Consider the following 14,877-nt stretch of genomic DNA (forward strand, 5'->3'; position numbering starts at 1 on the left):
AGTGACTCTTGCCTTTTACCCTTTGGCTTCATGCTGCTCCTAATTCTGGTGTTGTTGGAAGGACCAGGTCTGATGGCTGAATGTGTCATCATGGAGAGACTCACATGGCCAGAGCTCACCCAACCAGGCCTTTGATCATCCAAAAATGATCCCAGAGGCCTTTGGCTGACTAATGGGAACACTCACTAACAGTCCCCTATTTATATGGAAAATAGGAGAGGGAGTAAGCAGAGGAATGTCTCGTCAGCCCTCCTCTTGTCTACTGGAGGCATAGTTTTGCTGTAAATGTACTCAATTCCCCATTTCTAAAAGACTGCTCATCAGTAACAGAGACTTTTGTATTTGTCAGTAACTGTATCTGGTGACATCCTATATATATATACATATATATACATATATACATACACATACATATATGCAGTTATATATCTATGAAACTATATATACATATAACTATATATGTGTGTATACATACATGTACACATATATGTTTTGTTCCATTGTTTCAGTCATGTCCAATTTTTCATGACCCTATTTGGGGTTTTCTTGGCAAAGATACTGGAGTGGTTTGTCATTTCACAGATGAGGAAACTGATGTCAGCAGGGTTTGAACTCAGGAAGATGAGACTTCCTCTGCCTACGACAGCACCCTACGTTGTTAAATGACTTGCCTGGCATCACACAGCTAGTGAGTGTCTGGCTAGAGATGAACTCAGATCTTCCTGACTCCAAGTCCAACACTCTATCCACTGTGCCACCTAGCTGCTTACGGATGTATACTAAAATTTATATTTGTATATTTATTACATTATTTATTACATATATTTCTTGTATTATTTATTACGTATATTTGTATATGTATTGTATGTGTGCAGAAGCGTTGCTGTGCATGTGTGGGTGAATATATACATATGCGTTTGCTGACTCAATCTGTTCAACTCAGCCAGTACTTGGCACTGGAAATGTTAAAGAATCACTGAGTAATTTAAGTTTTGCAGAAGTACTAAGAGATCCTAAGATGAAAAGCTTGTATAAAGCGTACTGCTTATATGATCATTTGTTTCTGCATCCATTTATTCATTCAGGAATCACTACTATAACCATCTACTATGTACAAGCCTTTGTGTTAAATAGGAAAAGGAGGGAGAAGAGATGCAAAAATGAAAATTTAAAAACCAAGCCCTGCCTTCATGGAGTTTATATTATAGTAAGGGGACAAAAGTAAAATATGCAAGTAAATGTAATACGGATATGAGCGTTAAGTGCCTGAGGATTATGAAATGCTTGCAGGTGAAACAATGTATTTAGCCACTGTGTTTGCCAGACCCCAGCAGGGATCCATGGGAAGTACATGACATAGTCTCTGTCTTCCAAGAGCTTGTTACCAATATTTCATGTGATAGAGAAATGTGCACACCAGAAATTTCACATAGAAACGAATGCTGAAACCTTTCAAAGCAGCCACATTGTGAGACTGCAACTTATTACAAAAACAATGTTATCCCTGTTGGTACCTCCTTTGGAGGATGGTCTTCAGGTAACCTCCATCACGCTCTTTTAATGAATAATAACTAGCATCTAAGTAGCATTTCAAGGTTTTTCAAGTGCTACAAAATTACAATTGAATTGATACAGTGTGTAGAGTGCTGGACTTGGTGTCTGAAAGAACTGAGTTCAAATCCTACCTGTTATTTGTTAGTTATGTGAGTTCTGGACAGGTCATTTAGCCACTTAACCTTGGTTTTTTCATTGTGAAATTGGAATAATAAAATACTCATCTAGTTGGGTCAGTGGATAGAGCACTGGGCCTAGAGTCAAGAAGACCTGAGTTCAAATTCAGCCCCAGACACTCTCTAGCTGTATGACCGTGGGCAAGTCACTTACCCTCTGTCTGCCTTAATCTACTGGAGAAGGAAATGGCAAACCACTGAAGTACCTTTGCCAAGAAAACTCCAGACAGGGTTCCAAAGAGTAAGACAACTGAATGACTAAATAGCAACAATGTCGTGGGATTGTTGTAAGGATCAACTGAGCAAACATGTAAAGCTCTTTGTAAACTTTAAATTGCTATATAAATACCAGCCATTATTGCCTCATTTCACCCTCGCAACAACCCAGTGAGTGGGCACTGTAGATACTGTACCTTCATTTTTAAGATGAGGAAACTCGGGCTTAAGGAATGACTTGAAGTGATTTGCCCATGGTCACCCATCTAATAAATATCATCGGGTGAAGTTGGAACCCAGATCTCTCCTGACTCAAAAGTCTAGAGCTTTTCCTATTAATTTGGCAAATCTTCAATCTTGGGGAAATGCCATGGGTCATTTGAAATTGTCTTATGAATAAGACGAGTTATCAATCGGTAATATTATTTCAGATTCAAAGAAAAGAAACAAAAAAGGATTTATAACTATAAAGTAATGAGATCAGTAGTCTGTTCTATATGGCCCCTAAGCTTCCAAAAGGTTCTGCATAGCAGTGGTAGCCTTGAGTGGATTTGACCTCCCAGGGTGACATCATTAAATGAACACATTCCACTGAATGTTTAAAATCTTAAGTTTGTTTAAAAATGAACAAACAATGCCATCTCTTATTTTATCATCACCTCTCAGAGATTATACAACATGCCCTCTCATCACATTTCTATTGTATAAAGCAGAAGAGTCAAATTTGTTGGCTGCAAAGCCCCCAAGTACTGCCCCAACCAGATTAAAATATCATTGGGAAATGTTAGAAGAAATAAATGAAAATACAATAGAACTCATAGATCATGTTAGTATATGGTTTTCTAAGTCAATATGCAACCCTCAGAGATTTCTATTTGTGTTTGATCCCACTGTCATAAAGAATTTATTAAATGAGGGGACCATGCTTAAACTGTCATTCCTACTTGTGGTCTAAAATCTCAATAAGAAACAGATAATTTGGAGAGGAAGAAGTATGGTGCAGTAAATTAGGAGTCAGAGGCCTTGGGTTCAAATTCTGACTCTTCTACTTAATGAGACTATAGATTCAGAGGTGGGAAAAAACCTTAAAGATTGTTTTAACAACCCCTGCACTTTACAAATAAGGAAGCTGAGTGCCAGAGAAATTAAGTCATTTACTAAATGCATGTTCTATTTCCCCCTCCCCATGATCACCAAGGGAGTTAAACATTCCCACGTATTTTCTCCATTTTCATGGATGAAGAAGGTCAAGAGAGGTTGCTTGACTTTCGCTAAGTTGTAGAACCCCTGTCTGAGATAGGATTGCCACTCAGATCCTCTTGACAGGCACTCAGTCCACTACACTCTCAGACTAGGGATTAACTATGGAGGAGTCCAATCTATCTATCAAAAAATTCAACCCATCAATCTGTTGCTTTACAGGGCTACTATAAACGGACCCCAGACTACCTTCAGATTAGGGAATGGAAGAGAAGAGGCTGCTTTCCTGTCCCAATGGTCCACTCCACATTCCTCATTGACCTCAGGAAAGAGGCCGCACACAAGCTGATGTTTTTTCCCCCACACCAGGATTATTCCTGGACTTTTGATGACATCATTGTCTTTGCCTTCTCCAGCAGGCAAGCAGGTATGGGGGTGTGTGTGTGTGTGTGTGTGTGTGTGTGTGTGTGTGTGTGTGTGTGTGTGTGTGTGTGTGTGTGTGTGTGCGCACGCGCACATCCAGGTTTGGACCCTGCCTCTGTAGGAGGAATGTAAAATCAGTCTGGTTCAATAGAATTCAAGAAATGTTAATAAGCACCTAATGAGTATAGAGAATGAGGTAATACAGTATTCAAATGTAATGGGAAATATCTAACAAAATAAATACAAAATAGACAAACATAGATTATATTACATTTTAAAACGAAGTCAGTCTGCAGCCTGCTGAATAAGCAAACCCCTCATTGAGCACAGCATCCATAGAACTCAAAGGCTTTGCTCTCCAAGTAGGATGCTCTTCAGAAACAATGCAAATTATTCTCTTATTTTGCTAAAAAACACGCTGAATCAGGAAATGGTGTGTATCTCTGGAAAGTCTAGTGCCCAAATCTGCCAACTCGGTACTTCCTGAACTTGGAATTATTCATGAGTTAATGCCCAAAGAAAATCTTTCTGTGACTTGAAGATTCAATTTGGGAATTTAAAATCCCCCTCCTCTACTCAGGAGGTTAGGATTTAGAAATCGTGTGCTTGAACTCCTCTCTCAGGTCACTGAAAAGCATTCAGCAGCATCATAATCATAGCTGGCATCTGGATAGCACTTTAAGATTTGTAAAATGCTTTATAATTATTATCCTTATTTTGTCTTTTAACAACCCTGTGAGGTAGATGCTGTCCTTGTCTCCTCCAATAAAGAGAAACCTAGACACAGAGGTTATGTCCAAGGTCCCCCATCTAATAAGGGTCCGAGGCTGAATTTGGACTAGTTCTTATGATACCTGATCCAGTGCTCTATCCCCTGTAGCATCTAGCAGCATGTCTATCCCCACCATGTGCTTCTGTTATAAGTTATTGTTATATTGTTATAAGTTATTATTGCTCCCAGTGGGGAGCTTTCTTCCTCCCAGCTCCCAAACTTCAAGTTGAAGGTCCCCTCTGCTAATATTAGTCTAAGGGTAAGAGAGAGAAGAAAAGCATGACCAGCTGACTTTTATAGACCTCTTTTGATAAGCAGTCAAATGAACGCAACCAGTTGGGTTTTTCTGAAGCCAAATCAATATGGGGCCAATGAGCATGCTCACGCCCTATGGGGAAATAACACGTAATTGCTCATGGCTTGTAATCTTATCGTTGATTGCAGGACTCAGTTTGATCAGTGACTACCCTGATCAATCCCCTTTTATAAGAAAATATAAAAACAAAAGGTTAAGCTATCTAGAAATAAGACAAAGATTAAGACATGGTATCATTTGCCCTTTTTTCAAAATCAAAAAAATTTTAAAGCATCATACAATCAATTCATTAATCCACAAACATTTATTAAGCACTTACTATGTGCCAGGCACTGTGCTAAGACAGATACAAAAAAAGGCAAAAAACCATCCCTGCCTTCAAGGAGCTTATATTCTAATGACTTCACAACTATTATCCCTTTCTAATACTATATTCCTAGATGTGGAAAATAAAGCAAAAGGATTTATTCAAGAGGGGACATGTTTCCATCCCCTTCTGCATGTCATGAGGTTTTTGAAGAATCAGGTTCCCATCTGAATCCCTTGGAAGCATCTAGCCCTGCAAAATCCTGAGTCAGAGAGTTGGAAACTTTCTCAGCAAGAAAGGGAAGCTGACAGTGATTTGTGGGCCAGGTCAGATTAGTTAATTAAAATAGGGTACAGACCCATTAAGGGAGGTGAATAAAGGTCTTCTTTCTCCCCTCCACACTCCTTCCTATCTGTTAATGCCGCCTGACAGCTTCGTGAGATTTGGCAGACAGTGCAGCTGACTGGAGGAAATTTCATCCAGGTCAAATAAAGGCATCACTAGTAGATAATTCTTGTATTATATCAATTAAAAAATCATAGATTTGGCCTATGATTTGGCAGACTGATGCTTACCTGACAAATCATTTTAACTAAACTACTTTTTAATTAAAATGGGACCTGGCAAGGTTTGGAACTGTTAGTGATTTCTGCTTCCATCCTGTATTCAAAACTGAATGCTCTCATGTGGATAGCCCCAGGGCTTACTTCATGTGATGGGGAGAGGAAGGAACTTGCCAAATACAGAGGGCTCTGTGATGTGTTTGTGATACTGACATCTTGCTGGCTGTCAGTTGGACTGAAAAAGACAAGATTTCTCTTCCTTCCCTCTGAACCTAACATGAAATGTTTATGTCTACGTTAGATTGGCTCCAAACTCATCGTTGTCAAAAGACGAAAATGTGACCCGGGAAAGTCAGAACATTTTAAAATTCCCTTTATCCTTTCCATTTAATCATGAAACTAAATTGCTCCCTTTTCCTCTCTTGGCAATGCCTACATTTATCTTTCATAACCTCACTACCCTTCTGGGTCTTTTCTGTCTGCTTTCATATCAAATAAGGATTTCATCCCTAATTTTTTCCTTATTTCCTTTCAATTGGTTTAGCGTTCATTTCTGCCCTTGGGAACTATAATCCCTTCCTTCCTTTTGATTCTTGACTTACCTTTATTTTTCATTGTACTGTAGGCCAACAGAGGATTTTTTCTTTTGGGGAAAAAATGTTCAATTTCCTCTGAGCTAGACTAGGAATGGTCTGCTATCTGTGAGTTTCCAAATGGTGGGTGTCATTTTAAATAAAGGGAAAGTATGATGTCTCCAAAGACTAGAAACATGCAACTACCTGGTATTTTGTTCTCAATAATAGGTGGTGGGATTGAAAAAAATTAAATATTCTTGAGTAGCAGCACAATCACCTGAATTTTCTTAAGTCATTTAAAGTAATTTGAATTAATAAAGCATCGTAACAACTTTTCAACTGCTCCCTATTAGTACCCATCGAAATTCTGTAGGTAATGATTGTCTCTCACTTTTCCTATTGTATGACCATCATTGTCCTGTACTTTATTCTTATTCTGAATTTCTCCCCAGTATTTGCATTATTTCCTACCACAGGTCTTTGTAAATTTATTTACATTCTTCATACTTGTTGGTATTAATGCCATTATATTAATACAACATGATTTACGTAAGCATTCCCTCATTGTTGGACTTCTAGGCAGTTTTCTGGGTTTTGCAATTACATTTAATGCTAATATGAATTTTTATTTTGTTTAGTTTGTAGACTGTCTGTCACTAAGCTTTGAGGACAAACTGACCTTGCTGACAACTCACCTCCTTTTTCCCTTACTGGACCTGTACCTCCTCCAACTGCCTGTGTAGAACCCCTCCAAAAAAGTGTGTTTTCTGATCACTGTTTCTTGTTCTTTGATCATCAGGTATTCAGATGTATCTCTGCAACAGAGTACACTATGGCTACCTTCCCATCCCACTGAAGCCACACCAGACACTGCAAGAAGACATTGAGAACCTCATCCATGTGCAGATAGAAGCAATGAGTAAGTAAGACAAGGAGGACACCTATAGGGCAGGGTCTAGCTTTGCACATGGCTGGTTGTCCATTTTAATGGTGAAGAAACGGTGATCACTTCAGTCTCTTCTCCCACTGTTCCATGATGAAAAGTCCTGGCTCCAAATCCATAGGTAAAATTGCAGTGGAAAAGGGACTCACTCTAGAATGGAAGATGTGACCCTTTCACCATGCAAACTTGGATAAGTTATTTCATCTCTGAGCCTCTGTTTCCTCATCTACAAAATGAGGGGATTAGGCCAGGTGATTCTAAGCTCCCTCCCAACTACATGTGAATTCTTCCAAATCTAGGATCCTTTCTTCATTGGATACTGGCATCTAACAGTAGTCTGTTTTAGCCACAGCAATGAATAGGCAAAATTCATTCAATTTGATGGATTTATTTTTGTCTCTAAAAACCAAGAAGCAGAATCACAGATTTAGAACTAGGAAGGACTTTAAAGATCATGTAGACTAGTATCCTCATTTTACACATTAGAAAACCAGGATCTAGATGAGCTGAGTGACTTCATCATGGTCAAACAAAGAGAAAATAGCAAAGCAGAGATCCCAATGCTTGTTCTCTGACTACAGAGCTGGTACTTTTTCCGTTGTGCATAGGTCTCAATTGCCCAGGACCGGCCACCCACTTAACTGTCTCTCTACTTGTCCCCTGACATTTCTTTGTTGTTGTTCAGTTATTTCAATCATGTCTGACTCTTTGTGACCTCATGTGTTTTCTTGGCAGAGAAACTGGAGTGGTTTGCCATTTCCTTCTCCAACTGATTTTTACAAATGAGAAAACTGAGGCAAATAGGGTTAAGCAACTTGCCCAGGGTCACAGGGCTAGTATCTAAGCTCAGAAATAGGATTTTTCTTAATTCCAGGTCTGGCACTCTATCCATTGCACCATCTAGCTGCCCTGACATTTGTTTGTGGAGTTTTTATTCATCTTTACCTGAGACAGATTCTTTGTCCTTTTTTCTTTTTTTTTTTTAATGGACTCTCAAAATACTTACATTTTCCTTGGCCTCAGCATAAATCTGAATAGCCATTTGTAAGTGAAAATTCCTTTGTCTTCAAGGTACTGGGGAAAATCCTTTGAAGGAACTATTTCTGAACTTCCACAAGATTTTGTATATGTTCCCAAAGTAGGTGATACTGCCTCTTGGAGGGACTGGAATGATCCGGGGAGGGGCAGTATTTTTTTTTTAAATGCCACAAAATTTTAAAGAACTGCTAAAGGGTTAAAGAAAGTAGATTTGCAGGAGGGGCTTGTCTGAGTAATTCTTTAAAGGAGGCTGTAGGCCAAAGAAGTTTGGGAACCATCCATCTGTGAATCATGTCAATCTGAAATACAAGCCTGAAATACAGAATCCTAAATTACAAATCCCCCTACCAAATAGTGAAGGGCTGAAAACAATCTCTCTTTGCCTCTAATTAATAAATTACAAAGTGAAGAATGGGTGTTCCTGTATTTAGGCTGAAGTGCCAGGTAGAAGGCAGTTTATACTTTACATGGTTGAGAATTCTGGAACATCTAGGCAGCTCAACTGTTTCATCATTAACAGTGTCGCTTCTCCATTCAATCAAATATGCATATATGTATGTATGTGTGTATATATGCATGTATGTGCATATACATATATAACATACATGTGTATGTGTGTATACACATATGCACATACACATGTGCATATATACACATATGTGTATATATACATTCATATACTTATGTATATATTTATATATTTTTCTATATATATATATATATATATATATATATATATATATATACACACATCTATCTATCTATCTATCTATCTATCAATCTAAGCACTTAGTATGTGCCAGGTACTCTACAGGGTGCTGATGATTCAAAGACAAAAATAACGGTCCCTGCCCTAAAACTTTTTGCAACCATCGGGGAGCAGAACGTATGTTCAGCTAAGTAAATACAAAGTATTTTCAGCAGGTGTGAGTACTAACACCTGGGGCATCGGGTAAGACCTCCTGGAGGAGGTGGCCCTTGAACTTAGCATTAAATGGAGCTAGTCTTGCTAAGAGGTAGCAGTGAAGAAAGAAAGCCTTGCAGGCACAAGCACAACCTGTGTAGCCTCAGCAAAATCCCAGTTGAAAGATGTAGGCAAATATGACTGTAAAGTTGTGGGTGAGGAGGAATAACATGAAATCCACCTAGAAAGATAGGATGGAACCAGGCTGGGGAAGGAACTCCAGTTTGTGCCATATGAAAGGTGGCTAAAGAGCAGAAGACAGGGGAAACATGGAATCTCTTTTGAAATGTCTGGAGGACTGTCAGGTGGAATAGGAATTCTGTTTCTTCTCTTTGGCCCCAGAAGCCGGATGGAAAAGCAATGGGGCAGAGCATCAAAGATGCAAATTGAGGCTTGATTTTGGGGGAAAAAGTTTTTAACAATTAGATCCGTCCACAGGTATATGAGGGGCCTCAGGAGGTGGGGAATTTCCCCTCGCTGGGTGTCCTCAGTGAGGCCTCTTCTAATTCTGACGGTCTATGATTTCTGTGCTTTGCTCATATCCCCACATAATCTACACACAATATATGCTTTGGAAATACCATTGAACTGAGCTGAAAATCCATACTGATGTATCCACAGAGACTGAGTGAAGAGCACTTCAGGGCATATCATAGACCCTTAAAAACTGCTGACTGACAAATCAGTTTTTCACATCCCTTAGCTCAGCATCTAAGTCCTCCACAATATGCCTTTTTCCAGCTTTGTTTCAGAAGTGATGTGCTCCAGCTAAAATGGACTACTAGCTGTACCTTGAAGAAACCGATACTATGTCTCCAAGGCATTCACAGTGTCCTACCCCTTCCCCTCATTTCCTGAATGAATTCTGTCTTCATCTCCACATCTCAGAATCATTGTCTTCCTTCCAGAGGAATCCTAGGTGGTCCTTCCTCTATAGCACCTTCTCTGATTCAGCCTCTTCCCCACCCCATTTGTTAATGTGCCCTCCTTCAATATTCCTTACACAGGGTGTCCCAAAGGTCTTGTTACAGATTTAAGCTATTAAAACAAAACTGCTCTAAGACTTTTGGGACACCCTATACTATATATATTCGTGTACATATTCTATCTGCCGAGTACAAGGTAAGCTCTTTGAGATCAGAGACTCTTTTGTTTTGGGGCCCCCAGTGCTGATTACAGTGCCTTATATAATGGAGATACTTAATGATCATTGATAGATCAAAGTGAACTCAATGTTCATAGTTTTATCCTTGGTCATTTGATTTTTAAAGAGAGAAAAATTAAACAGGATTGGGGAAAATGTTAGAAGTGTGATTTTACGTGACTGGCACCCTTCCTAAACATACATTTAAAACATCAGGGAAGAGGGTATCTTCTCAGGGGTGCCCTTAGAATCTTAAGAGAGAGATGTAGCCTTGCCCTAGGGGAACCAGTAACTGACCAGTGCAAATGTGAGTTGGGCTGAAACTCCTCCAAGTTTGTAAAATATATACCCTTTTACACTCCTTGCCCCAAATGAACCCTTTGTAACAAATAAGTACAGTCAAACAAAATAGCATGTTGCATATAGTCAGATTTTCCCAATGCTCTGTTTTCACCCTTGTCCTGGTCCACTTACTGTGGAGATCAGTTATTATTAGTCTGTTTTCATAAAGCCAATTATCTAAAATAATTGAAAAGAAAAAATCATCACCATAACAGAACAGAAAAAAATACACATGGATCATATATTTTTTCAAATGCTCTCCATTAAGAAACTCTGAATAATTAATCTTGATATTAATTTAAGCACATTTGGTAGCACTCAAGATTAAAGAAACAATTCAATAAATGTAAGTGCCCTACTTTGTATAAGTCTGGGTGATAGGAATTGAGGATTGTTGACCTGAAAACTTTGTTAAAGAAGGCAACAGGCTGAATGCATACATTTTATGATTTAATTAATTAATTGATCAATTCCCCATAAAGAAAACAGTCACATAGCGCTATGGAGTCAGAGGTGACTCTGACTACCTAGTACAGACATTATCTGTCTTAAGTACATTTTGCCATGAGAAAGAAACTCTCCTAATTAAGCAAATCATAAATTCAGTAAGACAGGACAATTAACAAAGCAATGTCAGTCAGGTCTTGAGATTCCAAGCTGGGTAAACATATGTCTCGGAAATCCCACCACTAGTAAGTGGCAGGCTTCCTGCCCCAAACAGATAACTGATGCAGGAAAGGGCAAACAATGTTCAATAGAAACCCAGGATGCCTATTTTTTCTTTATCATTAATATCCCATAACATAGTATGTGTCCATTATTCAAGATATGTCATAACATAGTATGTGTCTATAGATAATAAGATACAAAGGAAAGTCCCATTATTCAAGATATGTCATAGGTTAAAGGTCTCCCAAGGAGTGCAGAGTCAGCTTTGGCTGGCTTTTGCTGACACAGGAAGAGGCATTCTCTGAGTTTGCTTCAGAGAGAACAAAGAGATTATTCCAAAATTTTATATTAAACATTATCAAGATACAGAGAGATAAAATACACAGTCCCTACCCTCCAAAAACTCAGAGCTCACTTCTGGAGACAGGGCTTACACATAAGATTGTTGTTGTGGTGTTTGTCCTTCGTTTTTGAAGAGGACCATGACACCAGCAAAATGATGACATGACTTGCATGTGACTTTGTTTTGAGTGAGGGAGGGCTGTGCAGGTCACCAGTCTCATTTTTCCTCCAGAGCCATCTGCATCCAGTGACCAGATATTCATCAGGATGTTAAGGTCTTTTCAGGCACTCAGAATGAGGTAATGCCCATTCAGTGAATAATCCTCTTGAAGAAGTAGTCAAGGGATGGCCCCTTTATAAGATAAATACACAAAACAAGGGAGCATATATGGTGAGTGCCCATAGTGCAGTGCAAACAACCCAGCCCTTATCGCCTCCTGGGCCCCAGCCCTGCATCATTAATTGCCTTGATGTGTGTCTCCACTCGTATGTTACATAAGTATCTCAAATTCAATAAGTCCAGAACAGAACTCTCCGTCTCTTCCTCTCCAATCACCCCTGCTCCCAATATCCTTTTTCCTGTTGTTAGCACCACCTTCCTTCCAGTCACTAAGGTTTGCAAGATGCCATCCTTCCTTACTTCACTCTCCTTCCCATTACCCTCATCCAATCACTCCCCAAGTCTTATTGATTCTGCCTCCACAACATCCTGCATTCCTCCTCTTTTCTCTACTTACACCTGCCTTCTCAAGAAATGATCCTTAGGCTCCAAATGAAGTGCTTTTTCCATAGCACTGTGACATTGTCCTTAGAAAGATCAAGTTCTCTCAAAACAGTACTCTCAGCAGCAGGTAGAACTCATTACACCTAAGAAGTGGTACAGTCAAAAAGTATAACTTTTTAAAAATGTATTGGGACAAACGTGTGAGTAGAATAAGAGAAACTAGGATATATCTAACAACCTGACTTCAAAGACTGATTTGAAGAGGGAAAACTGGGCTGTATGCCATAGGTTTGACCCACAATCATTTTTCCTATCTGGAAAATAATGACGGTATAGTGAATAGGGCACTGGATCTGGAGTCAGGAACACCTGAGTACAAATCCAGTTTAGCTGTGTTCTTTCTTCCCTTTTAGTTGTTTTTCAGTCATGTCCAACTCTTTGTGATCCTTTTTGGGGTTTTCATGGCAAAGATACTGGAGTGGTTTGCCATTTCCTTCTCCAGTTTATTTTACAGATGAGCAAACTGAGGTAAACAAGGTTAAATGAAAGTTAAGTCTAGGGTTACATAGATAGTAAGTGTCTGATGCCAGATTTGAACACAGGAAGATGAGTCTTCTTGACTTCAGGCCTGGTGCTATATCCATTGCATCACCTACCTGCCCTTACTAACTGTGTAGCCCTGAGAAAAATCACTTTAACTTCTGCCTTCCTCCATTTCCTCATCTGTAAAATGTGGATAATAATATCACTTAAATCCCAGGGTTTTTTATGAGGATCAAATGAGATAACACTTACAGGTTCTTTGTAAACCGCCAATTGTGGTGTAACTTTGTAAAGCACCAATTACAGTAAATGCTATTCTATTATAAACATTATCATCATTATTATGTCACTACTTCTTACCATAAAATGTTAAACATTGGACACATAACCTTGAAATTTGAACTGAGCTATGACTTTCCGAAACCAGCCCCTTCTAGCTACTACAAGTGAATCAGTGAGCAAGCTGCTATGACGACAAAATAATTACAGCATCTTTCTTGACTGAGGCCATTTTTCAAACTCCACTGTCCCTTTGTGCATCCTGAAGGGCAGAGAAGGATCTGTTCTAGAGTGGTAAAACCACCGTGTTTAGGTCTAAGTAAGGAAAGCTGCCTGGGAGGGGAGAGAGAATTAGAGCAGCCAGAACACTCTGTTTGGGAAGGTTCTGATGAATTCATGTCAGGTTTGTCTTTTTCCCATGGAAATACAAAAAGAATGAGAGAAGCAACAGAGACGAACAAATGGAAATTCTCTAGAGGGCAGCCTCAAAGTAGTATGTATTTGTGAAAAAAAAAAAAAACCTCAAGGAGAAGAAGTAGCTGCCAACTGTTACTAGCAGGTACCGAGATGAGTTTTTGTGGGGCTGGTGGAACAAGGACCACTGCTTGATGGTCACACTTCACAGTGAAACAATGATTGAACATTGTGGTTTCATGGTCTAATTTAATAAACATTCCCGTCCAATAGACATGTGTTAAGCATCTCCTGCAGGCAGAGTAAGGCCAAAAAGGAAATAAATGCAAGAGTATTTTTAAACAACTCTGAAGAGCATGGCATCATGGGAGGAGCCTTGGAGTCAGAAGACCTGGGTTTGATTTCCATCTCTTATACTTGAGAATGTGAGAGTAATTTGGATATCCCTACACAATATGGTCACAGTATCCACTTAATTCATTGTGACCTTGGAGAAATCGTAAAACTTCTCTACATCTCAGTTTCTTCATCTGTGATGAGAATAATTCTACATGTGCTCCCCATACCAGAAGCTGTCTTTTTTTAAATGTAGGTATTTTTATAAACTCAAAGTAAATATGATGATAGTCAATTATCTAAATGGCTCTTTAAATTTTTCAGAGTTATACATCTGCCGTCTCATTTGATCCTCATAACAACTCTGAGATAGAAGGTATTATTATCATCATTTTATAGGTGATGGAATTGTTGCAGACAGAATGTAAGTGACTTGCTCAGGGTCATACAGCTAGCGTCTGAGGCTAGATATGAATTCAGGTCTTTCTATCTCCAAGTCCAGCATTTAAATAGGAGCTATTAGAATTAGTTTATATTGAAGAATTAGTTATTGAATTCTTATTAGTGCTTGAATTATTATTAAGAATTAGTTATATTGAAGAATATAATTTATATTCTATATTAGTAATATATTATAATGTATTTTATTTTATGCGTTCAAAAATAATAACCTGAGAAGGGGTCCTTAGGCTTCACCAGACTGCCAAAGGAAAAGGATCCATGACCCAAAAAAGGATAAGAACAGAAAGTCATCCTGTTTGCTGATGACACTGTGCTGATTGGAGCAAGGCCCAGAATACTTGAGTTCCCTCAGTGAGATCCAGAGTCATTCAGAAGAGATCAGTCTAACCATCTACAGAGGAAAAAACAAATGTATGAAAAGGGCTTATTGTCTAGAAGACTATGACACCTTGTTAGGTGGGCAATTAATTGAATTAGTCTGTGAGAAATACATATACATACACACGCACACATGTATGTATGTATCTATGTGTATGCATATATGCATGTATATATGTATATTTGTATATGTGTGT

The 14,877-nt window shown here is 38.8% G+C and overlaps 1 protein-coding gene across 1 annotated transcript in view; it reads left to right on the forward strand.

Moving 5' to 3' along the window:
• Positions 1 to 14,877, forward strand: part of COLGALT2 (collagen beta(1-O)galactosyltransferase 2) — a 138,639-nt gene that overhangs the window by 95,897 nt on the left and 27,865 nt on the right. The window contains exons 6-7 of the mRNA XM_072648410.1: positions 3,369 to 3,573; positions 6,902 to 7,021. Of these exons, the coding sequence (XP_072504511.1) occupies positions 3,369 to 3,573; positions 6,902 to 7,021 (325 nt within the window). The remainder of the gene's footprint in view (positions 1 to 3,368; positions 3,574 to 6,901; positions 7,022 to 14,877) is intronic.

This window comes from Notamacropus eugenii, chromosome 2 (genome assembly GCF_028372415.1).
Source record: "Notamacropus eugenii isolate mMacEug1 chromosome 2, mMacEug1.pri_v2, whole genome shotgun sequence".
Lineage (NCBI taxonomy): Eukaryota > Metazoa > Chordata > Mammalia > Diprotodontia > Macropodidae > Notamacropus > Notamacropus eugenii.